General features: G+C 38.3%; 1 protein-coding gene across 18 annotated transcripts in view; it reads left to right on the plus strand.

Annotated features, from left to right (window-relative positions):
* Positions 1-27,323, plus strand: part of ENAH (ENAH actin regulator) — a 131,836-nt gene that overhangs the window by 80,400 nt on the left and 24,113 nt on the right. For 10 of the 18 annotated variants that reach the window (XM_015283590.4, XM_015283596.4, XM_015283601.4 and 7 more), the window contains 3 exons: positions 7,741-7,906; positions 9,011-9,188; positions 18,342-18,426. In XM_015283590.4, coding sequence (XP_015139076.2) covers positions 7,741-7,906; positions 9,011-9,188; positions 18,342-18,426 — 429 coding nt within the window. Of the gene's footprint in view, positions 1-7,740; positions 7,907-9,010; positions 9,189-17,962; positions 17,975-18,341; positions 18,427-22,057; positions 22,154-27,323 lie in introns of those variants that run through there. The other 8 variants (XM_040696698.2, XM_040696702.2, NM_204300.2 and 5 more) reach the window with 2 other exon arrangements.

Raw genomic sequence — 27,323 nt, forward strand, 5'->3', positions numbered from 1 at the left:
AGTTGCTAAAGATGGTGTTATTCTTCATGCCCACTTAAAAGCTTCCCATGGTACGACTGGGCTCAGATTCATGGAACTGGAACACTGAAAATGACAAACCATCAGAAAAAGATGTTTATAGGAAGGAAGTAATGCAGCTGGCTAGCTTTTGGCACGGGTCTTAAGCTAATAGACTTGAACTTTTAAAGCTATGGTAGTTAGTTCCTTCTCAGTAAATGTATTGATTTTACAACTGTTAGCTTTGCTCGGTCACAGCAAAGTCTGGTGCTTGCAAATTGGTTTGTGCCTAGATTGTGTCATGAAGCTTGTTATCTGTTTGCTGTGTCAAAAAAAAAGTGTACAAGCTGAGAATCTGATTTTTCAGAGCATTATGACATGATAGATATTTTTGATTGAAGAAAAGTCTCAAGTTGTATACAAGATCATCCTGCACATAGCAAGGGGGTTGGAACTCAATGGTCGTTGTGGTCCTTTTCAACCCAGGCCATTGTATGATCATTGGTAGCAGCCTTGTGCTTCTGTTCCACCATGAAGTAAGACTGCCATCCAAACAGTGCTTGCCACACTGTGGCAGAACTGTTGGCTTGTAATGCCACTGTGTTGAATCACTGGATCTGCACTGAGGGATCTTAATCTACTTAAATTACCGCTTAGATTCTGCATAACCTTTTAGTGTCAGTAAACTCATGAAATGTGTGAAGAAAATCTGGGGGAAAGATAGATTTGCTTTTAAGAGTGGAATATTTTCAGGGTAAAAAAGAAATCTGGCTAAATTACCAAAAACGGCATGCTTCGGAGAGCACCTTGTGTAAGAGGATAAAAGGGAGCAATAATATGGGTGAGTTCATGGCAGAAGTGTGAACTGAATGATCCCATTTGTGGTTCTCTGGAGTCTAACCATAAGATTTGATTTTAGTGGTGTAAGAAGGGGGTCTACAAAGATTTTATTCCTCCTACAAATAGGTTGTAATGAAACAGCCAGCACATAGGTCAGGTATTTTTCAAAATTTCTGCTGGAAACACTCAGCAAAAACATTTTAATGGTTCTTGATAGGATGACGAATGTAGAAAATGAGGGGGAAAAAGACTGCTTGTGCTGCTCAGAGGTTACTTCACTGAAAAATAGTAGCTCAAAGCTAAATACTGAAAGCTTATTAATAAGTATTTCCTTGAAGTTATCACTGAGTTTGTATACAAGGTGAAGACCAAATCTTGTGTGTAAAATTCCAGTTGATCCAAACTCTTATTTCTTCACCTCACAGCCTGCAATTTCTAGTAAACTTACAATTTCTCAGACTGTTTTTTGCTTGTACTTTCTCTATTATTATCAATTAAAACAAACAACAATTTGTGCAGAAATGTTCATGTCTCATACTTCTGAAGTATTATTCTGAACTGTGAGCATTTGTCTGACTCAAGCATGTGGTTTCAAATTTGAATAGCAGTTTCTAATGATAATAATTGCTGTATTTTTGTGTGAATCAGCATATGACAAACCTAGAGGTGGTACTCAATTGCCAACTCAGTGACTGCATGGCCACTCTATGGAATACTTTCATGTTAAATGTGCAACAATATTTAAAAGTACAGAATTTGTAGGCTTATAAATTAGTAATTCTGTGTGGAAAAATACTTCTATTTGAGATTAAGCTGTTGTTTTAAATACTTTCTTCCTGCAGTGATTTCCTTAACCTCTCCAGTAGCCACCTGCTGCCAGGGAATGGTCTGTTGATAAAACTGTGAAACTGAAAGAATGGATCTTTAGCCAAATAAGTTAATTCTGTAAGTTAGTTACTATAAAAGCAGGCTGCTCTTAAATTAACGTTAAATGATCTTATACACAAATTGAGAAGCGATTTCCATTGTTGAAGGCATTTATTGAGAGAAAAAAAGCTGTGCAACAATAAAATTTTGGAATGTAGCATTGCAGAGTACTGTGCCAAAAGTAAAGCTTTGTTCCTTTGCAAGCTTTCAATCCTAGCATTTAGGTTCAGTTTCCTTTACTCCTCAGCGGTAGTAGGTTTTGTGTCTGGTAGAGACTTTCCCATGCAGATTTGTCTGGTGTCTGATACTGCAGCTAGTCTCTGTTCTAAGTAATTCATGAGAAGGAAAAAGTGGGAGAGATGAATGAATCTCTCAGTTATCAATCAAAAGTTTTTCTGAGCAAAGGCGAGAACTAACACATTACAAGGGAGCTGTTAGTGAAGCAGTCTGGAGCTGCTCCCTCTGCTTTCACCTCCCCGTTGAATGGTAATCTGTGGATGAGTTTGACCTGCTCTAAGAAATCAACTGCCACTCTTGTTCTTTGGGTGATCATAATGTCAGAAAAAGATTCTGCATGAGAAGCAGGCGTTCAGTATGTCAGCTGGTCTCATATTGCTCTCATTCTAAAGCTTAGAAAGTGAGTTAAATGCTGTCCTGTCTCAAGTCCTGGAGTGGCCAAGCCATGTTAGCTGAAGTTGGATGCAGGCAGCAAGATGATATCACTCGTTTTGCTGTACCAGGCACCCAGTGCTTCTGTGGAGCAACGTATTCAGCTGGGTTTTTGCAATGCAGGAAAAAAATGGAGGTTCTTTCCTTTCAGTTAGTAAGCTAGAGAGAAAAGTAACTTGAGGGCATTAGACACATCTTACTAACTTGAAAATGCTAGCAAATAACTACTGAATTAAGCCAAATGAGCAACTCAGAATACATGCCAACTTTGTGGAGTATCTGTTTCAGTCGATAGAAAGCAGTGCTGCAGTACCGGGTGCATTTTCTTTTAATAGCAAAGTGGAGGATGCACTTTCTCATTGTATCGTGCCAATAGGGGTTCAGGAACAACCAGGGAAAATCATCTTTCAAAACTCCACCAAGATATAGAACTGGATATTTGGACCTGTATTGTGCTGCTTGTGGAATGCTATTTTAAGACATCAGTATTAGAAATGTTTGTGGTTTTCTAGCTGTGTGTTGCAGTTTGAAAATCCTAAGTAGGCATTTGGTGAATCAGCATCTTTCCATTCCTTTCTGACCTACAAAGACAGCAGATTTGAGAATGTTGCTTCTATGAATTGGGGACGTAGCAGCCAAAAACCACTGAATCACCAAAAGAAGCAGTAGTGGATATGACTTAAACAACAACAACAACAAAAACCACAACTCTAGTTGTTATATCACTAACGTACTAAAGATTGAGAACCTGAGCGGTCTCAACTTCTCCTTGCTTTTGTTGGTATATTGAATAATCTTTTCTGTGGCTGCAGTCCTGCAGTTTTCTGTATGCATTTGATCATCTACATCCTTAATCCTCTTTTTTTATTCCTTAATGGAGGGAAAACAAGCATCCCCTTTGCTGGGGGAGGCTTAGCTCAGCAGACTGCTGGTGTCACGGTGCACTGAGCTTAAGAACTTGGAATGTGAAAGAAGGAGCACATTCCATTTGGGCAAAGGAATCATGTCTGTTAGGGGTCAGTTTGCTGTGGTTTTTTGAACTTTCCATATGATCTCATCGCTGGAGGAGGAAAGTATATTCTCCCTTAAGAACAATCTTATGATTCATTACTACTATATTTTTCTGTGTGAGCTTTTTGAGTGCCAGACCTCCCCTTACTTCCCCCCACCCCCAACAAAAACCAGCCCCCCTGTCTTCAGCTTTATATAATATTGCTGTAGGTGGATTTATCCAGAATAATAGTTGGCTTCAACAGTCAGAGCTTTATGTCTATAGAACTGTTGCTAACGTATATTTATCCAGGTATTTGTCAAGCTTTGGATTTTGGGAAGAGGGCTCGTATGCTTTGTTTCCTGTGGTTTGATAAGCACTGTTTAGCATGAATCTTCCCTTCTGTGGATATAGTTTCACATGCTTAGTTCAGTGAGTTTACTTGGAAGTAGATAATCACTTCTTTTAATTGAGTGAAGATTTCGATTGTCACTTCAGTTCTGCAGCCCACTGGCCCAGTGAGCTGGCAGTCGGCCCCTGGAAACAGCTGCGTGTTTTGGCAGCAGCCTTTGGAGCTGGAGGGAGATGTCTTGCTTGTCTTCCCGCGTAGCCCAGCGAGAGCTTCTGTTGGGAAGATGTAGGCTAGTCAGAATGTAACGGCTCCTGGAACTGTTAAACCAGTAAATGCACCAGAAGAAGGAAAAGCTGTAGAGATGTGAGTCAATGAAGGATGCTTTAGAAGGCCTAGTGACGTGGTGAAGAGGTGCTGACCCTTTCCCTTTTGTTCTGCAGCATTAGAGAGCTTGCTCATTCCCAGTCTGTGTGAAAATGTGTGCTGTAATCCTACCATAGTGGCTCTTACGTGGTAAAGGAAGTCGTCTCCTTACATCTGACAGTTGAGTCCTGCAGTCAAAGGAAAACAGGCATTCATAGAGCCTCTGTGGACTATAAAGAGGTCATGTATAAATACCGAGATGAGTGAAGACCTTCCTCCTGTTGGAAATACAACAGGGAAGTGAAATAAACACGAAGAGCAAAGAATACGATAAAAGGCACTCTTCTGTTTCAGTTGGCTCCTGTCCATTTTGAGCTGAAGTTTGTGTATAGTGGAGGTATATGAAGAGTATGGGTGAGATGCTGGTTGACAGTCCTTAGAATAAAACTTGGTGCTTTCCCTGGAGAAGATGGATCAAGGAAAGAAAATAAAGCCTTGTTTCTTATTAGACCTGTCAGTGATGTGGTGGTGAGGTGCACACATGGCTGTTTGATTTGGTGTAGCCTTTTGAGGACAGGAGCTGAGGTGTGGCTCTTGTTTTAAAAACAAGAATTTGAGGAGGGAGCCTTACCTATTTAGTTTGAAGTGTTCACTGGCTGCTGTACTCAAATAAGCGTTGAAGAGAAGGCCTGCAAATCCATGTTTGCTAGAGATTGTGCCTTCCTACTGTTCTTCAAAATAAGTAGCAGTCATTTTAGAGTGTAGAACTTTTACTAAGAGAAAGAAATTGAATTTGTCTCCCTCCATGTAGCAAAGTACAATTATGGAATGCTGGGAAAAGACCAGCACACTGTGATGCTTTAATTTGTTTCTGATAGCAATGGTTTCATTTGTCTATCTTAAACGCTGCAGCCTGGTAAACAAAGTGATGGATGGTGGGAGCTGTTAGCAGGAGGGGAGTTTGCTGCCTTCAAATTGGTACCTGGATAGGAAAATTATAGGCATGGAATGTGAAAATTTTAGTTTTAGGGTTTGCGTGAAATGAAGGCAGAGTGCTTATTTTGTAATAATCAAGTAGGTCAACTGGAAATTGTTGGTATTTGCCTTTTTTAAAGGACGTGAATCATCCTGTATCTTTGTATGGGTAAGAATTACCCACTGCTATTAAGAAAATTATTTTATTTTAAATGGAGCATGAAATATTAGTGATCGAGACTTTTATGTAGTATTTCCAGTTGTAAAGCATAGCCTGAGAAGTGAAACTAAAAATAATGAGGACAGTTGCTAAAGAAAAGCTGGAAGTAGCAGTCAAGGATGCTTTGTTTGTGCTTTAAATTGTGCCACTTAAATTCTGAATAGTTGTAAAATAAGTGGTGTTTTTTCTTAGGCTGGAAAAAAAAAATCATGTAAAAACAGAGCTTTTCCAGAGCTCAGACACATGGAAGGACTGTGATAGGGCAGAGAATAAGAAGGCACTGAAAAAGGGCATCTGAATTCGGTGGTCTGTCCTACTAATTAAGTCTTTTGATCATTATACCATTACTTAATCGTTCTCTGGTACTACCTTACTATAATTGGAATGTATTTGCTTATTGTCTCAATTGTTAATAGGATCTAAATGATTTTTTTTGCCTGCCACATGATTGTGAATCCGAGATGAAGTTATTTTTTGATGGGAACTCTGCAGACCACGTGGCTCTGTTTCCAAATCAGTATCTAGGTCCTGTCACTTGCAGTTTATCATGCTTTTGGTGAACCCAAATTCAGACATAGCAAAACTGTTTTCTGAACTGTAGGTTCAGAAATTGTCTAAATTTTCTGTAAAACTGCTATGTGATGTAGAAAACCACTGCTGTTTATTTTGTACTTAGTGATCAGTGCAGAGCATTTCTGGATCTGAACACTGCTGAGATTGTTGCCAGAAGACTCTAAATAGGGAAATCTAATATGTTGTTGAATTGCGTTCTTCGCAGATGAGGGGACGCCATCTACCTGTGCTGTGCTGTTTAATACGACTTGTGAAGCACCTGAGATTTGCAGCTAATTTTATGTATAGGAGTAGGAGAGTCTTTGCAGCTACATCTGTTTGAACCAGATGTTGTCCTTTAGGTCTAAATGGAAGATCTTAAGGTATATATACCGCACTTCTTTTCCCAGTATGGTTCATAAATTAGGATTTTACTCTACGTCTGTTTACCTAATTTCTGTCTGGCAAAAGGGTGGCCCATTGAGAGATTGTTCTCCTGTTATGAGCTTAGATTGTGAGACTAGAATACATGTCATTGTAGAATTGAGAGTGTATTTCTTCATCTTATCTTTAATCTGTTGCTACCATAAGAAGCATGATCTCTGCATTCTCTCTTCTCCACCATTCTGGTGTCGAGCATTCACTCTGTTAGCTGGAGAGCCATGGGGGAAGTGTGATGGAAATTGGTGCAGTGTTTTGTCAACACCATTGTTACTGAAAGCTAGCAAAACAGCTGGATATGTTTCTGTGTTTTCTTGTGTCAGGAGATGGAGATGAGATACTGGGAAATCTCTTGATTCTTTTTTTTAGTACGGATGTGGGGGGAGTTGTCTTCTCCACCTTTGTATTTTATGAACAAATATTACTGTCCTTTTGTTACTAAATAAAATGCATGTCTCCTCAGCCTTCTCCGTCCTCCAAATGGTGCGCCGCATTCCTCGCAAGCCAGGCATCTCATGTGTTTTCTGTAATGCTGGGTCTGCTGGAGTTCAGTGTTCAGAGAATTTGGCATACTGATAAGAAATCATTCCTTTCTATTTTTATCCTGTCTGCATCTGGACGTTTCCCGCAAAGACAACTTGTGTTGTCCCATCCACACCCCTCCAATAAACGGTGTTTACAGTACATCCTGCTCTCCTTAGTTTCATTTCTATGATGACGCCATTCATTATATTCTCCCTTTAACTTTAGGCTGTACCTTAGCTTCCAGATGACTGCTGTAATCAGGATTAGCTGTGGACGTCAGTAAAGTCCCCTGATGTTGAAGCTGCAGTTTTCAATAATCAACAAAACCTTTCCTTAGGGAGGAAATGTAAATTCTAGGTGCTAACTGATGTAAAATATGTCAGAATGGAAAAGCATTTCATTTATGAGTAGATAAACTTCTATGTGCTGAACCTTGTCCTAGCATCTGTGTGCATGCATGCACTTGTGTTTGTTTCCTCATACGTATTAATAGGAGCCAGGGCCTTCCAGTCTTCTTGTAGAAGTAGTTGCCCCTTGGAAAATGGAAAACTGTATGAAGCTAGTACAGCCCCAGATTCTTTGTTCTGCACTGTTGGTCCAAAATGTTGTATATAGCTTTAGTGTTTAGAAAGCTCATACGGAGGACAAAATAAAACCGCTAAGAAAAGGTGCAAAGAAAGTAAATGCTTTTTTCATTAGTAATTGTACTGCATTTGTCTTGATTGCGCGTGTTCAGAATGATTGCCGTTAGCAAGATGTCCAAGTGATAGCAGTTTTGGGTTAATGGAAAGTGAGTAAGCTGCAAGGAGTGCTTCTTTAACTTTGAGTGAGAAGAATTTGCCTGAAGTAATTTTAATGTTCTGATCTGAAATACTTGTATTTTAACAGTGAACAGAGTATCTGCCAAGCACGAGCTGCTGTAATGGTCTATGATGATGCCAATAAGAAATGGGTACCAGCTGGTGGATCAACTGGATTCAGCAGAGTTCACATATATCATCACACAGGCAACAACACATTCAGAGTCGTGGGCAGGAAGATTCAAGATCATCAGGTAAGTGAATCTCTGAAAATTTTGAGTAAGCACTTTAAGCTAATTTTTTGCTTCCTTTTGACACTAAGAAATACATCTTTGGTAATTTGGGAGCTACAAATAGTAAATTTATTTTCATTTTTAACTCGAATAATGAAATTTTATGACTTTTTTTTCCCCATAAAACTAACACTTTGTATACCTTTAAAGTGATTCTCCATGTGCAGTCTTTACCGTTCCTTCCTACAGGCAGATAGGAAGTATAGGGAGGAAGAATAGTAGTGTAGGTGTAAGTGATGCGATTCCCTTTAAGCCAAAGTTTGAATCTAAGGACTTCTATTTTTCCCTATTCTGTGGAGTAAAAAAAACATCTGCTGTGAGAGCTTGAGAAGGGAGCAGAAATGATTAAATTGTGATTCCTTGATGAAGAATTTAATAGATCATGATTAAATAGCAGACTGGCACTCTGTCATAAAATTTGCTCTGCTTTATGATAACTTGGGCTGGAATTGTAATCTTTTCGTTCCAGGAAAATTTCTATATATCACTCCTTTCCCAGCGTTTCATGAAATGATTCTCTTCTGTTGATCTTCTATCATGTACCTGAGGCGTAGGCTGAAAATACCTTCTGTGATTTGTCACTAAAATCTTGTTGTGAGCAATAAATAATACCTGTGTATTCATCTGAGGACGATTTTTTTTTTTGTTAGTGGAAAAAGCTGAGAGGTTACAGTTATCCAAGTGCAATGAGATCTTAGTGGATGGCTGGTAATAAATGGTGGTTGTACTGGCTAGAATTTACCACCTTTCGTGTGAGCTGTGACAGTCTTGCAGGATGATGTCTTATGATGCGTAGTTGAAGTCCATGTAACTGCTGCTGAAAGTGCTGCAAGCTAACGGGTGCAGCATCCACAGGAGGAAGGTGATAATTTCATTAAAAATATACATATATTCTAACAAGTACTCTGAAGTTAATGGAAAACCAAGGCAGTTTCTGGAATCTGGATGCATTTTCACAACTACTCTGCTTCTAAAAGTCAGAACTGTTTATATTGCTTCATGAAATCTAAATGAAACTTGTAATGAAACAGCAATTTTATTTATTTCATTTGTTAACTGTTATAGGTGGTAATAAACTGTGCCATTCCAAAAGGGCTCAAGTACAATCAGGCTACACAGACCTTCCATCAATGGCGTGATGCTAGACAAGTGTATGGTCTGAATTTTGGCAGCAAAGAAGATGCCAATGTCTTCGCAAGTGCCATGATGCATGCCTTAGAAGTATTAAATTCACAGGAAGCTGGTAAGTCTTTTTAACTTTTTTTTGGAAGATACATCAAATAGGGATGAAAACATTCAAATGTTTATGTGGAAAAGTCAGTGGGTCTTGTTTCTAGTCATGATTAAGCCTCTAGTCCACTTAGTTATTTGGTTGTTTTGTGTACTTAACTGCTGCTGATTAACAGTGATTCTCAACCTGATGCAATCCATGTGGATACAGTTTGTAAAAACAAAATCTATTTTCGTGGTATCTCTTATGTAGAAACTAACTGACTTCACTTCTGGGAAACAGAAAAAATGCCTGATCAAGAAGTGTGTAACTCTTAATCAGGGTACTTTTCAGGATTTCTAAAACTATTCAATGCTTTTAATATGTATCGGTATTTTTCCTTCTCAAGGAGTAATTGTTTATTGTGAACATTCTAGACTTTTTTTTACCTCTGAACTTTGGAATTGGTATTGTCCTCTTGACAGTAGGATAATGTTCTTATCATACAGTTTTCCAGCTTCAAGACTTTGGATCCTAGGAGTAACATTGAGATGAGTACATACAGTTTAGACAACAAATCTATTATTTCATTTGCTCTCTTTCATTGGGAGAGTAGGTGATGCTGAAGATTTAAACTCCTGGTGGTGAATTTAGAGGCTTTCCGTTTTCATGTGGTATCCATAATCTATTCTAGATAGACATTACAGCAAATGGATCAGTATAGCATTGGGACGCTTGCAGAGGGAGTTCTTCTTTTACAAGGCTTCAGAGACTTTCGTGTTCATGTAATCAAATAGAATTCTTTTGTCCTCATTAAATTTTAAAGTTTGCCCTTGTAACAAGAGAGAGTACTTCTGTGCCAGGTTTCTTTCTCTTGTAGAAGAGATGCTGTGGGTAACCTTACTACAGCTATCTCAACTACAGAAAAAAAACAGAGGTGACTTTTGAGTTCTTTTTCATTCTGATAGTCATTTCAAGAACTCACCTTTAGAATCTAAGCTGTCTGCACCAAGCAGGTTGATACATTCTGCAGTGCTTGTATATGAGGCCAAAAAATAAAGGGTAGATAGAACTAAGATGTCTTTTGCCACCTAAAGTAAGCCAGTAGTGTATCCTGTTTTTTCTGGATGTTTTCTCCTCTTAGAGTTCTTTCCCAAGGGACTATTTGATTGTAAATGTCTCGTGTGCTCCAAGTGTTTATTATCAAACCACCTAGCTTTACAGTGCTGGTTGTAAAAGCATTCACATGCATACATACCGTTTGTTTTAGTACATGAAGGTCAGCATGCTATATATTGGTTGGTTTTGTTTCCTCTGATTGACCTTCTAGACTTGTATGATGTTCAGTCTTAGCTGTTGCTGTGATACTGCTTCAAAAATGTGTGCCTAAAATGTGTACCTAAAGAGGAGATCTCATCTCTCCTCTAAAATAAAACAAAGGAAACTGCTGTGTTTCTTGGTGTCTCTAAAAGAGCATTTAAAATCTATGTAATAAAATCCAGTATAGATAACCTTGCTTCTGCAAAATTGCTTACCACTGTATCCTTATTTCCCCGCTGTGTTTTCTCATTTTGGCAATTCCTTTCATTAGTTTGGTTATTTTTATTCGGAGAAGGAAATCAGTTTTAATGCTAGCTGAGTGCACTATTAAGAAATTCATAAAGCTGTAGCTGAGTTTTAAACTTTGTGCTAAGGTTCACAGAAATCTAAATGACTTCTGGGGAATATTAAGGATTATTTTGTTGATGTGCTTTTGGTTTGCAAGGGAGCTGTTAGAGGGCTCTCTCTCTTTTTGAAATGATGTAGTTTTCGTCTCCTTCTCTTGCATGTACTGGAAAAATGTCATTGGTCCTCTACTCGTAGCAGCCTCATTGCAAGCTTAGTTTAGGATCTCTCTCCCTCTAGTGGACCTGCAGGAGCAGACAGGGTGCGTGCAGCACTGAGCACGACTGGCTTTTTGTCATTCGAATGAGCTCAGAACGCAGAGTGAAAGCGTTGAAGTTGGTGTAGAAGAAAAACATTATTGCGACCGGCGGTTTTCTGATTTAAAAAAAAAATAAAACCAAAGCCTTTTTCTCAAAGCTGCCTTGTCATTGAAGCTGTTTGAAATGTGCTGCATGTCTCGTTTTTCTCTCTCCCTGATCCAGAGTGCTGATCATGTGATTATTGCAATTTCTCTTACATTTGAATGTTGGTTATTGGAATAAATGCAGAACTCAGCACGTTCTCACTCAATTTTGCATGGCCACAGTAGCAGTGCGAGCAGCCCCTGTGCTTCTGCTGACCAGGTGAGCAGACCACGGGCTCCCTGCACACCAGAACAGAACAACAACATGCACGGCGGAATCCTTCTCCTGGGATTTGAAGGCAGCCTCCTGAGGCTATGAACTCCTGCTCGGGAGATGTATTAAAAGTAAAGCAAACTTTGTTTCAGGCAGACACTTGGGAAATTTTCAAAGGATTTCGTTTCATTACAGTAATTGTTGCGGGCAGTCAAGAGGTACTACACCTTATCCAAATGACAAATGTGTCATCAGTTTAAGAGGTCATTTGAAGAGGATTTCTGGCTTAAAGGTTGCATGCTGTGTGTTCCAGGTATTCAGTAATTGGTCTTAATTGCCTGGAATAAAGATGAGCGCTTGCTGTGTAATGCCTTGCATTACAAATACAAAGGGACTCTGGAACAAGAGAAGAGTGGCAATGAAGGAAAACAGATGAGTGAGGGGGAAAAAAAAAGTTGTGGGTCGGGAGGTAGGAAGAAGGAACAGGTATCATTCAGCTTTACTGCAGAATGTACCTTCCAGTGTATTTGGAAGTAGTATTATTTTGTAGCACCTTTGTCTTTAGTCCCAGGAATGCCTTGCGAAGAGAAGAAAACAAGTATGAGACTTACATTTGTAGTTTGCTTCTTAAAGTTGTTTGCAGATGAAAGCCACAAAGGGATAACTGAGAGGTGTTGCACAACTGTCAATAAGCCTATACTGATTCTTTCTAATGTAATCATATGCATGTAAGATTCAGTGGTTTGGTTTTTTTTTGCCTTACATGATGTGTTAATTCATATGAAAATCAGGAAGAAGAGAAAAACTTTTTCTTTCCTAAGATGTCTTTATTTTGCTGATCCAACAGTGAAAACAAACTGGAAATCACGTATCCTTAAAATGATTAGTAACCCTGGGAGTTAGGTTGTTTAATTATTAAATAATCCTTTACAGGGAAAAAATGCATGCTTTATCCACAGCTTTGGAATTATAGCTACGTGTGGTCCTTCCTCTTTTGCCAAAGATAGTTAATTAAATCCTGGAATGGACTTGCTCATATCATAGACTGAATAATTTAGCATCTTTGGGAAATACAGGCTGGGGTGGAAACTGGAGTTGCCTCATGATATTACGTATAGAGATTATAGGAGGCTGAAATGAGAAATACACGGGAAGTAGGGGGGAAGGAGAGCTTCTCTTTGTGCTGTTGTGTTTCTCATCATGCTAAAACTCGTAGCAAGAGAAAAATGATTCTGCTGCAATGGGGTAATTACTCTGTACCTGCCCTCTTGGCAGCTCTGGAGCAGGCTGTCAGCACTCCCCATCAGAATGATAGGAATGTGATGTATTACCTGTGTTGTCAAAAGCAAGCTAGTATCTCTGGTTTTGGTAGTAAGCTTTTCCTCCTGTTTTTGTATATTGGATTGATTAAAGGGAGATTTTTTTGAGCTATTAGTTTCTGTAATAACTAATCCTGATTTATATGCCAAAATACTGATACAGAATAAGTTTAACTGCTTTTTAGACTAAGTATTTCTGAGTTGCATGTAAGATTATCAAAACCATCATCAACTTCTGTCGTGGTATTGAGAAGGTCAGGGGGAGTTGCTCATTTTTCAGCGGTAGGCTCACCTTTAAGTATTGCCCATGTGATATTTCTGATTTGCGTGGTTCTTGAGGATAAGTGTTGTGTCAAATGAAAGTGTTGAGGTCTGGGCTGGCAACCCAAAGAATTTCATGAAAAACTGATAGTTGGTCTTAACTTAATAGCAACCATAGGTAGACATATATTGTTTAATAAGCATTGGATAATAATATATTTTTCTCTTGAAAGTTATATTTATCTTAAATATTCCCAGTAGAATTTGGAGCTAGACTAAATCTGAAGCCTTTTGTAAATAGGGTTGTCATACAATCATGAACATAATTGTGGAAATATCATTTTGTTATAAAGGCTCATTTCTTTAGCATTATATGAAAACACTTACTGTTCGTAAGATAGCTATTTAAAGAAATTTTTGACAGAATCAGGGGAAAATGTAACAAATACCTTGCAGTAGATCAATATATTTAACTTTTGACTTTGCTTCTTTTTAAAGATGAACTTTGTAATTTTGTTAAGTGACTTTAGTACTCTATGTTTCCCCCTATGTAGAAGGGTGCTAGAGAGAGAAGCCACAAGCCTAAGGTCGCCAAACAAGCTTGTTTCCAAGCCAAGTGCAACACCCAGCAGTTTTGTTTTCAGGGCTCTGCTGCTGCTGATAAGGAAGCTCTGCTGGCTTTGATAGAAGGCTTATCTCTACTCAAATTCAAATGTATTTTTAAGTATTTTTGAAGGTCTTTGTTATTCTTGGGTCCTTACTATTACCTTGATCAACTAAAAATATCTGTGAAGTGAAAAATGTTGGCTTTCTATGTAAAAAGAAAAAAAGAGTAACCTAATTACCCTTCCGCTAAAATAAATCAAAATGAGCCTGTTAATTCAACCAAAGGCACTTATAAAATGGGAGCCACATATGAGGATGTAGATACTGGAAGGATTGAGAAGTCTTAACTGGAAGATGATTAGCTTGAACAGAAGGACTTGAGTAGTTTTTCTATGTGTCAGTGCCCTGGGTTTTGACTGCTGTAGTCTTATTTATGAATCCCTAATCCAAATCCAGGTCTAGGTGAGTGGTGCCACTTTGCTTTTGCTGAGGAGTAGGTAGCAGTGCTCCCCAGGCTTTATTCTGTGATGTACTGTAGTAGGACAGGCTCTGAACAGCAGAAGTAGAGACAAATAAGAGTTTACTTCACCATCATTACTTTTCCTATTTTAGGGATTGCTAGTAGGAAGTAGAACTCTGCTTTCCATTCATTTAAAAAAAGGTTAAGCATTTATTTTAAAATACACTATTTTATTATCATATTCTAAAAGTTCTTACATTCTACAGCAGAATTCTATCTTTTTGTTCTGGTTTTGAACTCTTGGCTGGGGTGTGTTCTTTGCTTAGTAGATCTGTTCAAGTTGTCCTTTATAACCTTTTGGAAAAGGCTTTCATTACTATTCTTATTGCACTTACCTTTATAGCGTATGCCTATACAAATTAACTTGCTGTCTGCTTTCATTTTGTTTGTCCTTGAAAAGTCATTCCTACTTGGATTGGAATATCAGACTACATAATGGATATGTTACATAGTTTTGGCGCTGATACACTCAGAAATTAAGCAATGGGAATTCTTAATCACTGGGTTGTTTTTATAACTGCTTCTCTGTGTATCTTCACCTCAAAATAAAATTCCTGTGATACAGTAAGTCAAGATTTTCTAAAGACACTTGATTTTTAAAGACTTGTCTTTTACTGCTGTATTCTGAACAGTGCTGTTGTTGGAGTTGTATTTTTGTACGTTTGTTGACTTGACCTACCCCTGTATGACCAGCTCTGAAGCAAGCCTGTCCTAGTAAATGAAGAGATGCACTTGTATAAACCTTGTGTAGGTCCTTGAAGAGTCTGTAGTTCATGGATTGTTCCTATAGCAAATAGCAGATACCCTGCTGTTTTTTAGGGTTACTGCCTTACAGGAATGTAACGTCTTCAGGTGCTTTGTCGATACCACAAATGTAAGACGGGGTGTTAAAAGAGGTGAGGTGGAGAGTTTGAAGTAAAACTCCAAAGCAGGACAGCATAATTGCAGAGATGGGGGGGGAGGGGGGGGTGGAAAACAGACTGAAAGGCATCGAGAAAATCATGTGTTTCTGCTACCAAGTTGCTAACTGTGCCTTTATAGCATTATGCAACTGGAATTAATAAATTCAGCTCTTGAACGGTCCAATGGAGTTAAGAAGTCAATTTTAGAAAGGTGATATTGCGGATGCTTAATTTGGCCCATGCAGCTGCCTGCAGCCTGATGTCCTGCTTTGAGTGGTGCCAACAGAGTCATCTGTGGGAAGAACCAGGACAGATCTGACCTAGCTGGGGGAAGCGACTTTGGCAGGCTTTTCCCCTTAGGGGATTCCTGATGCATTGGATTTCCAGTCCATCTCTCATTAGCCAGTTGTCCAAACTGTTGCAGAGGAAGGGGGATGCAAAGGTGAGAACAGACTGAGAAGCGGAAAGCCTTTAAAAGGAGATGGCTGTGAACAGATGAATATGAAATCATATCCTCTATTAAAATATGCCAGAGTGCATTATCTGTACATTCTTGAGAGAAGGAAAGATGTTAGATTTTCCTTGAAACTCAAAACGTATAGACCATTCAGCCTCATGTTGTACTTGGCTTGTACTGATCTTTCAAGATAGAGTGATCCTGCAGCTGCTTCAGGCTTCTTCCAGGCAGAGTCTGTGAGTGCTTCTCTGTGGGCTTGATGTTGCTGAAGTATCCTGGAGCCCCTGAGAAAGCTTTCTATTACCCAGCTTCTCCCTGTTTCTGTTCTTTATTTTTATAGCATCTTGCCCCCATCTGAAGGGTTGCAGTTTAGCAAGGAAAAGGTGGTCTTGGCTGTTGTAATAAATGAATTTATAGCATCAAACATACACTTTGCCACTTGGTATGTAGCTTTTAACTTGCCTACATCCATCAATGTGGTGTTTTTTTTTTTTTTAAGAGTGTGTTTGCAGAGAGAAACTTGTTGGCGAGCAGGCCAGATGGCTCTGCAGCTCACCATTTCTTTCCTAAAAGCCTTTGTTATGCTCAGGTTGCATTTTCTCATGGCAAAAATATGAGGTACTACACCCAACTGTGTTAATTGTTAGCAGGTGACTGTGTTTGGGTTTCTTGCGCGTACAGATGCAAAGGATGTACCAGAACTTTCTAGGGTGGGTTGGTTAGATTCTGTGAGCTTGGCTTGTTTGTTTTGGCACTATGTATTCTAGGAAGAAGTTTGAGGCAGTGAGACATGAAGCTGTGATCCATGATAGAACATAATCATTTTAAGTACAGATTCTATTTGTAGAATAACAAAAGCAAGATAGAACTGGTCTGTGCTCCTTTGCTTGCCTCCTTTCTCTTCTGTCTTCACTGAGCACTTTAAATGGGTGTAGGTTTGATGTTCTTTCTACTGTTTTAGTTCCAAACAGTTCCAGTTAGTGAATGGCCATAGCCATCATCAAAAGTTGTTCTCATTTTCTTTTCTAGTTTCTGTTGTTTTCTAATGCTTAGACCTATGTGGTTTGTTCTGATAAATGATAGGTCTGAGGAAGAGGAGTATGTGAGATGTAGCAAGCACTCAGTGGCATCCAGTACCTTTGTGCAGCCATACAGCTGCTCCTGGATAGTGTCTAATTCTAAAAGGCCATGAAAGGCTGCAGCACGGTGCAGACAGCCAGGCTGCTTCCTGGGCTGCCAGAGAGCTTCAGTCACAGCTCAATGGACATAAAAGCCTGGCAGCTGTCACGCAGGGGAGATGAGCAGAGAAATCTCTAATTAAAGAAATTTTAAAGCAGAAAGCGTTCCAGATGAGCAGTATATTTCCACTTACTGACAACTTTATTATTAATTATCACTATGGGTAGGTCTTACGCATTAAAAATAGTATAGATTCACGTTTGTTGAGAGCTCTCAGTGATGGTCCAAGCAAAAGTAGTGCATCCAGGGCATTGTCGTGCACTTAGACATGAGGACCTGATGCTTGCTGAAAAGAATAAATGAGAAAGATAACCCCTGTAATACACTTTCTGCTTCTGTATTTTATAAGTTTATACATTACACTTTAACTGTAGGAGACAGGAAGTTTTAGCATATTCAGGATTCACTGTCTGCATGACCACAGTGGAAACAATACAGTGCTGTTTTGAGTATGCAAACCTTGTTGTGTCACCTTTGAACAGGGCACTTGTTTGCTGAATCTGAGGCAGATTAACTGTCCTTGATGTCTCAGTGTGTTGCACATGGTCTCTTCATGTTTTGGATGACTTTGGATTGCCAAGTTCAGATGACAAACAGCATCTACATTTTGACATTTGAGATGGTTGAGATCTCATTACTCCCCCCCCACTCTTAACTACTTTGGTGGAATCTTGGAAAGAAATTACTGTTTTGCTTTGGGATCTCCTCGGAAATGGATCAGTTTTTGTTAGTCCTAATTCTCTTTGATTCGAAGCTCTGTAATCTTAGATGTAGCTGCCAGCTAATTGATTACCTGTTTTACCAACCATTTTTGCAGAAAACAATACATTTACTGTATACTGTATGCAATTCCAATTTTCTATCCTTCAATTTTGTTAATTCTTAAATAATTTTGTACTGTATAGATATTTGCAAGCAAAGTAGGAAAGCCTACCTTTAGAACTGCCCACCAGTCAGAAGTCACAGATGAGTGACGTTCTTCTCATTTACATCTCTTGTGTTTAGTAGAAGGTGCAGTTTTTGCATTAGTTATGTGCCTTTTCCTTTTGATGCAATACTTGCCCTACCCTAAAAGGGAGCTTTTCCAATCCAACTTGAGAAGCTAAAATCGGAGTGAATTTTGGTGTGATTTGTAGAAACATACTTTATTTTCCTTCTTTCAGTATGGTGATAAGCTTCTGATGGTTTTTCTCCTGTTCTTTCTTTTTTTTTAACTTCCAGTGTTCTATTTAGGTGAGTGCTATAGTTTTTGAGCCTTTTCTATTCCTCAAGAGCATTTGTTCACTGTTTTAAGAAAAGAACAGGCTTGGGTGCTTTTCAAAGCTTTCATTAAATCCCATCATCTATAAAAAATTGTTTTGCATTTCTGTGAAATTTTCATCCATGTGAAATAAATCCATTTTGCAGATCAGGTAACGTTCGTTGCAGCTTTTATTTGCTGTATTATGTTGTTGAGCTTGTTTGGCTTATTAAAGCAGGAGTAGACAGCTTCTATGTCATGTGATGGCTGTCCATGTTCCTTGATCGCTGCACTTTTTTTTTTCTGCCCTCATAAAGTAGAAGTCCAAAGCACTGATTGATGATCTGTCTTCACTTTTAGGTCCTACACTGCCTCGACAGAATTCACAGCTTCCCGCTCAAGTACAAAATGGTCCATCACAAGAAGAATTGGACATCCAGAGAAGGTATGGTACTATAAGGGAGCAAGCTGTTCAGTTGAAGAATGTAGTAGCTCTCCACTGATAATGAGAAATTAAATGGTGAGGACTTAATAATCTCTTCTACTAGAGCAGCATATGCTTGTGATTTTTCAGTAGCACAGCTTTGCTTTATGAAAGCTTCATAGCTAGATCACGTGTTCTTACTCTCCAGCCATTCAGATGTTGCAATTGGCCCGTCATAAAAGAATCGATGCTCAGATTGGAAACCTTGAAAGATTTCACCACTGTTACCTTCATTGAGACTGATTTTTTTTTCCAATGACTGTTGTAGCTTCAGGTTTTTACACCTGCTTCTAAAGAAGAAAGCAAAAAAACAAGCAAGGAAGTAACTTTTAACCTTTGGAAATAGATTGTCAAGGGGAATGGATTTTTATTTCTACTGAGTGTGGATGTAGTAGATCGAAGTATTATATGGGAAAACTAGGAAACTTGTCCCCTTTACACTGTCTTAGCAAAAGACAACAACAAAACACCCTGCAACCTTCATTTTCAGCTTCCATTCAGAGAACCATTAGTAGCATAATTTTCAACTGTAGCAATACAGGGAGAAGCCTCTGTTCCTCTGGCCAGGTGGCAGTCCTCTAAGCAGTTTTCTGTTCAATGAGAAGCCTCTGAGCCTTGTCCCATGTCCACTTTTTCAGACTTGTAACATTTTTAACATGCAGGATTTTTTTTCCAGTTTGTTTTAATGATTAGTATGTGTCAATCATTGGGCCATGTTCTGGGAACAAACTTCCAAACTGTCATAGTCCTGCTTTTATTGCCTGTCAGTACAGATTAGTGCTGTTTGTAAAGTGTCTGGGACAGTGGTACGTGAAATGGCAGGGTCTTCTAGGGTAGTGGTATCAGACTGAGTTGAAAGTGAATAACAAAGGTCTTAGGCTGTCTTCACTGCCTGTGAAGCAGTCCTGGATTATTTTACCATCAAATTGCACCCGGGAGATTAACTGTTCCCTTCCAGAAGGGATGCTGGGAGTGATTTGGGTTACACAGAGTACAGGTGCAGGGAATGGGGTCCTTGAATGAAAAGTAAGTTAGTAAGTAAAAAAGAGTAAGAAAGATTGACACTGTAGTGCATGTAATACTTTCAGTACTAACAGGAAAAATGTTAACGTGCTGGGTCTCATTAGCAATGGTACTGAAGATTTTTCTATTTTTACACTTTTTGCTTAGTTTATGTAGAGGTGAGCAAAAACAGATGGCCAATTTACAAACAATTCATACAATATATTAGATGAATTCGCTACACATGCGGAACAAAGCATTGACATCAGCACTGAATTTGCTACACATGTGGAACAAAGCATTGACATCAGCACTGGTCATACTTGTCTGTGTCTTTCCAGCAGTATATGACGCTTCTTAAATCTGAGGAGGAGTTGCTTTATCTGACAGTTCCCTTGTTTAAAAATGAACATCAAGAAGCTCATTACAAATCTGTCTGTTTAAGGTGTTTACGTGTAAACCTGCTGTCATGATTAAGGTCTCTTATGTTCCTTTCCTTCTGACAGATTTTTAAACAGCTGTTTTCTTTTGATCTTTTTTGTTCCACTGTAATGTTTTTTAATGTTATTTCCCTTTCTGTTCCTTTAGAAGGCTTTATTAACTGAAATTTCTAGTGCTGAAATACTTAGCAGAGAAGCATTGTAGATGGATGTCACCAGAAAGAAGTGCTACCCCGCATGAAGAGCTCTGAAAGTCTCTTGAAACTTCTTATGCATAAAGGCCGTATTATTAGGTGGCGTTCTTATGGCTTCACTTCTCATTTGATCTGTGTGCTCTACTTGTTTTCATCTAATATAATGTTCTCTTTGAAGTCTGGTCCTGTTTTTGATTTGTCTTTTTTTTTTTTTAGCCCATGAAAAAGGCTAGGGAACTAGAATGAGTACTTACTCATGTTGATAGCCAGATTGTTTGTGGAAAAATACTGCTTTTGTGTTAACAAGCCTAAGAGAAACACAATTTTATCAAAACATACCACAAATATTCTTGTCTTTTTTTGTCGTTGTAAGCATATAGTTATAATACAGTTCAATTAACTCTGAGCTACATCTTATGCACTAAGTGTCTTTCAACTTTCAGACTGTAATAACAACAGCCTTCCTATGATAATGTAGACATTAGTAAACAGTTGGGAAGAAGGGTGCTTATGTATGTATTACTTTTGACAGGTCTGTGAGTGACATTTCTAGTCTCAGTAGAGGCAAAGTGGGCAGAATTGAGTACTGTGGGGAGCGGAGAGACATGAGAGTGCAGGAGAAGAGAATGAATGTCACTGTGTGGGAAGGAATATGGAGTTGAGATGCATCAGTAGAAATGCAAGCGTGCAGAGTCTATTGCTTGTGAAATGTGTCTCTTGGGATGAGGGGTTTCTGTTTAAGGTGTGACTTGATAATAATTCTCTTTTAAGTGCTGATCTCATATCCCTTTCCTTAAAAATACCTCAATCCAGTAGTGTTTGACCAACTTCCACATTAAAGAAGTTTAGGAAAATACATTTGAGGTGATTCTAGGTCTGAGAATGAAAGATCTACTTTTGTAAAAAGTGAAGTTGGAAAAGTACTCTGTAGAGATCCTCTAGTCCAACCTCCTGCTTGATGTGGGGCTAATTTCAGTGACTTACAATTTCAGGGCTTCCCTAGGCACAAATAGACACAAGTATTGCCTTACAAATACTTTGCCGCACGAGTGGCCGGTGAAGAATGGCCTATTAAAGGGAGATCTTCAGCTCATCTGATGTTATACTTTGCTTTCATAACTGTTCAAGAATCTTAGTGAATCTGGGAGCTGAAGAATTGAATTAAATCTATGTCAACAGAAGTGTCTTATTTTTTTCAAAGATTTTTGTTTTAGAAATAATTTAGGTATCTTATATTTTGAATAAAAGTATAAATTAGTAATTTTACTTACTTTACTGCAGAGCCTATTAAATGAATGTTTGCATTAGTTAATATGCATTGAACAACAGTCCATAGAGCCACTAGGACCACATACGCAGTGTAAAACACTGAGGTTTTAATAAGGCCAAGATTTTAGATCAAGTGGTCAATGAAATGATTTTACCTGGTAAGTTTTTAAATTGTCATTTTCTTTTAAGAAACCTTAGCACAAGTATGTGCTTTCCATGTCAAAATAACCAGAGAGTATTTCAGGATAACTTTTAACCTTTCTTAACTTCCTCTAATTTAAATATAACAATAATAAGCTTTAAAACACTTAAGCTTCTGTTTGGGCCTCAAAAGTGAAGGCTTTCTTTTGTCTGAAGAGTTATTTTTCGTTTTGTCAGTGTTAGGCAGCATATACAAATTCCACTGGTTATTTAGTAGTGAGAAACCTCAGTTGACATAGGTATTTGCTAATAACTTCAGAGTTGCTTAACACTTTAAAATACAAGATGAGTTCATGGCATGCCTGTGTGTGCTACTCGTGAGTATAAATTTACCTTCTCTTCTAGCCATGATAAATATATTGTCAGGAATATGATTCACTGAGTTGGTATCTGGTATGACAAGGAGGAATTTATTGAGTTAATGTTTATAAATAACTTCAAAATCACCGCTGCTTCATAAATAAAGAGACCAAGAGCATCAGAAACAGAGGAAGTGTATAGGTTGTAAGGAATAATGAAGGTGTACAAGCCACCTGTTGTCCTTCATGGACGTAATGGACCAAAAGTTGACCGACTTTTGTCGTAAGTAATCAAAAATATTAGAAGTTCTCAACCTCAATAGCAGAATAGTAGTGTTTTTTTTTTTTTTGTAGTTGTTAAATACTTGAATTTTGCTTACAGCTCTCATTTGTATCTTGGATTGCTTTGATGCTCTTAAAGAGAACTTGGCGTTTAACTGCTAGAAGGTAGTATTGATGTGGTGCGGTATTCATAACATCTTTTGGGAGACTTCTTGGTGGTGGTTGGCAGAAGTTCAGAGGCTGACGAGGGTAGCAGTTATTTTTTGAAAGGCTTAAATGAATGGATTGTATTTTACAGATTAAATGTATTTTTTCTCCAGTTTTGGTGATCTTAATTTATAACCACCTTAGCATTGTAGTTTGGATCAGGACCACCTTTTGCAGCAACTAATTTTGGGAAAGTAGTATTTCTTTAAAGGCATACAGACAGATTTGGTTTAACTGAGCAAACAGTTAAAATTGAAATAGGTGTGTGAATTAAATACAGTAGTTATCTTCCTGGTTTAGGTTTATAAACGTTCAGAGGGATACTTCTATGTGTCTTACAAAGTTCACATGAAGTTTACATTGCGAAGTCATAATTTAGGTAGAGTCAAAGGGCAGGTGTGGTTTTTTTTATTGCCTTTTTATGTGTTTTCTTTCTTTTGCAGCATATAAGTTAAGGGTTCCAGGGAGATGAAATTGTAGCAATATAGCTTAGTTCTCAGGTTGAGCTTGTTGAGGTAGCTTCCTGGGCCATCCTGAGATAATTTAGGTCGTAACAACTTCTGCTTTGCACAGTGGGAACAGAGGAGAAAGAGTCTAAGACCCATCAGCGTTGTTTATCACATCCTAAAGACTTCTTTTTTTTTTGCCCTCAAAGTTTCTGGAAAACAAAGAGTTCTGGAATGGTAATGGCACTTTGTTGCTTTTTTTTTTTTGGTGCCTCATTTTATTTCCATTCACAGTAAAATTTTTGTTAGATCTGTCAAGTCTGGCTTACAGAGACATAACTGATTTTATGTAGAGGTAATGGGGGGGGTGCAGGCTGGTTACAGCTCTGAATAGCTATGGATGTCAGGCAACACTGACATATTCAGCAGAATGAGAAAAGCTCTCTTCCATTAAACAGTCTTATAACTACATTGGCAAAATTACTGCCTTAATTGCTGCGATTGAGTATGTATGTTGCTTGAAGGATGGTTCTGCATGTATGTTAGTTAACGGTTCTTGACAATGTCTCTTTGAAATCTTACTATTTCCACAAAATCTTCAGTTCTGTAGGGTTTTATTTTTCTGTTTAATGCAAAATATGAAATCAGGTTAAGAAAATAGTCTACATCTTTTCCAAAACTATCATTACTGTGATTCCATTTTATGAAACTAGTTCTGTCCCAGTCATACTCATGGAGATACCACTGGGTTTGCCAATGAAAGTAGGTTTTTCTACTATTTGAGATTCTTACTTTATATTAAAATCTGTTGTGCACAGATGACTTCTTTCAGTCTGGTTTCTGCCAGGTATGTTCAAGCGTTCTGTTTGTTTATGTAATAGGTTTAAAAGACCAAGATGACGAGAACTATGTTTGAGGCCCCATCAAAGTTCATTAATAGACCCCTTTCTCTACTGGAAATTCTGTATCTAATAATCCTTTGGCTTGTAGTTGCCTCCACATCTTTATTGTGGTGGCTAGTTACCAGTTCTTGCTTGGCTGATGAAGAACTTTCTGTTTTCTATCTCGTGTTTTGAGAAGCTTATGACATAAAAGCTTGTTGTTAGACCTTAAATCCCTTTTGATCAAGGAAACGAAAGCTGATTAGTTTGACTTTGGTAATGTGAAAAGCCTTAAAACTGCTTTTAAGGAAAGAATAATTAACCAGATAAAATAGCGGAGTGAACTGCAGCCAAATAGTGCTTTCTTTTGTGAAAGTCAGAAGGCGATTGATGCAGTGTTCTTTAGTGTAAAGCATTTGACAGACACCAAAAGGGAGGTTCCTAGTTAATGTGGAAGAGAGGACTGCTAAGAAGTGGCAGTTTCTCCCGCATCAGATTAAGACCAGTCCTATTTTTAGTTTTCCTGAAGGAACTGGTCCTGCTGATGGTGGGAGTTGAGGTAAATGAATACAAAGGAGAGAAGGAGGAAATGGATTACATTGTGGATCTTGATCAGAATGGAATGAGAAATAATGAATAGCTGATGCCCTGTTCTCAGACACTTTTAGGGGGAGGGAAAAACCACCTGTACATTAAATATTAGCATTTGGGATATCTTAATATTAGTCTAAAGGAAAATCAAATTTGACAGTAGCATTTTGGCATTCAGCGATCCATTTCAGGGGAAAGCTGCTTAAATACTGGAAATAGTTGTGATGACAGACTAGATTAGTGTTTCAAAATCATGACACAGGTATGCAATTAAAATTCCTGTATAATTTTGCATCAAATGGTGATAAAGTGTCAGGTGTTCTTTGCAAACTTCAGGAAAAAAAAAAGTCATTGAATAGTGATCTTTCTTTACTGATTAGGGATCTAGTGGTCCACCACTGTTGAAACTGGGAAGGTAAAGCATGTACCTAAACTCACTTCATAAATCTCTACCTTCGTTGAATAGACAAATGTTGCAGTTCTCCAATGTTTGCTTCCAGCTCATTTCATCTTCAAGTGAGAGAGTGAGCTCTGGCAAATGTTAGATTATGGAATGATGGATAAGTATTCAATATGGAAGATGAAAGAGTTCATGTTCAGACTTTATGTTGATATTCTGATTTTATTGTTCAGAAAAGTTTATGCAAATTTGAAGGGCCATGGAAGGCACAGCTTTTCCCTTTCTGAACCTGGGCAAAAGAATATTAGAGGATTAAATTAGTAAATTATTGCTATGTTCTGAATAATCAACTTATTAAAACACTTTCCAGTTTATTTCTGTAAACAGTTTAAGAGTGATAAAATTGGATTGACTGTATGTAGTTAAACTGATGTCCAGACACTGGGTTGCCACTCTCTGGTAAACTCTGAAAGGTATCATTGGAAAACTGAGGTCACTCCTGCATCTGGAGCTAAGCCTCATGTTGCCTGCTTGCAGCCAGCTGCACTGTTTGTTGCAGTGACTCGGTGGGAGGAGGTGAGGATCGTGTGTGATGCATTCTGGTAGGTGGGCAGTGACTGCTGGGTTAGATAATGGTATCTTTGCCCGCATGCTTGAGCTTTCAGCATTTTACAGTAAAACTGCAGATGTTGGTGTCTTTTGTATGTTGCTCCATATACAGAGGCAGGGTTAGAGAAGCTAGTACAAGAGCTCAGAGCCCTAAAAACATGGGCATGCCCAGACTGCCAGACTGGAGTGCTACTGACCTTTTCTCACAGTGCTAGTCATGACAGTGCAACTTCTTAATTCGGTAAATGTGCTTCAACTTAATGGCCGTGAAGTTTAATTTGAAGTTTTAGTGGATCAAGTGATGTTTTTGGTGTCTTTGTTCAGTGCGTTCTTCTTAAAGAGGTTCTTCCCTATTCTTAATTTGTTTGCTGTGACTGTCACAGCTTTAAGCAGACAAAACAGGGTCATATTCCTCAGTGACTTGATGCTGTCCTTTGACTCGTAAGTTATTCAGCAAGGAAAACAGATTATGAAATTGATGCGCTCATAAAGATGGCAAACAAATACTAGGCTTTAGCTACATGCAGCTGACCACTTAGTGCAGCAGTCTCTTCACCTGAGGAAATAAGGTGGCCTGCCAGAGCAGGCATTTTCTTTTGCAAGCTGCTTTGCAATGGGTGTTATCTGTAGGGTTTTCTTTGTGGTGTTCTGTTCTTGTTTTATTTTTTGACAGGCTGAGAGTTAATGTTTAGGCAGTAAAGAAGTGAGAAGTTTGATGAAAGAACGGTCTCTCCCTGTACGTTAGGTTTGTTTTGATATATAATACTGTTTCACCAGCAAAAGTGAAGTTTCTTAATATAGCTGTTGTTTTCCCTTCAACCCACGTGGTAATGGTCACCTCTGAAGGAAGTAACTGAGACTTCAATTCTTTTGTATTGAAACCTTTAGCAAAGGGACCTGGGGATAGTCATTCACCTACAAGAGCTAAGATAACCTAGGTTTTTTTTTGCCCTCAAGTTACTATATGAGACTCATTTAGAATGGCTTCCAAGTTGCACTGTGTGATGCTCTATTACATTTAGTACTGTTACTTGTTAAAATTTGCTAGAAAGCAGCCACTTTGTACAGAGGTATTAATTCATTTTATCTAACATCAGAAGCTGAGCTTGTTAGCACTACCTCTTACTCGTTGACTGTGTGTGTCTGAAAGAGTATAACAGTACCTACATTTCGTATAAGTGATGTGCTGTCCAATTTTATGGGACAGTGTCAATTCTTCAATGTACATCAGCTGTTAGATTATAATAATTCACATTTTTAAAGTAATTAGTTTGCTTTAACATTTCACTGTTAGATAGGCAGCATGCTGGGATGTCTTCAGTGCCTCTTGAGCTCCATTAAAAGTTGTCCTGGTTGGTAGATAGTGTACTTTCTCTGTGACTGAAGAATTGTTGGGTATGAGCATTGAACATTCATGTGTTTCAGATCTGCCAGATTCTTGACATCTCAAATGCTTTAATTGAGGTGTAAGGATTCTTGTTAACCTCCTAATGCTTTTGCATGTGTTTTGTCATCTTAGGGAATTTTATAATTACATTATGAAGTGATAACTAAACAAAAAAAACAGTAAAAACAAACATTTATCCTAGTTTTAATAAGCAAAATTAATTTTTAATCTTTGAAAATATTCTTCTTGTTATGTTGCCGTTCTTTTTTTAGTTTACTGAACTCATCCTTGGTCATTAATGTGTGTCGAAGCAAATGACTGCATTATTGCCGTGCTTTTCTTTTGACCTATGCCACTTTTGGCTTCAGATCTGAAAGGTTTACCGTAGAAATCCAGTCATGGGTTATTTTTTTTCTTCCTTCCACTTTGTTGAGAGGAAGGGGAGGTTTCGTAAATAGTGAGAATAAGTTTAAATTATTGTCAGGGTTGGCTTCATATATTACTGTGTGGGTATTTTGGTTAACATAGGAAATGTTTGCAAGGTATTTTGCTGCCCTCTCTTAGAAGAACATGTGAATTGTAAGCAAATTTTGTGAGTTGTTCATAGTTTGTATTTGCCTAGTTAGAAATTAAATCAGAACTTTGCTGTA

The sequence above is a fragment of the Gallus gallus genome, chromosome 3 (assembly GCF_016699485.2).
Source record: "Gallus gallus isolate bGalGal1 chromosome 3, bGalGal1.mat.broiler.GRCg7b, whole genome shotgun sequence".
Classification (NCBI taxonomy): Eukaryota; Metazoa; Chordata; class Aves; order Galliformes; family Phasianidae; genus Gallus; species Gallus gallus.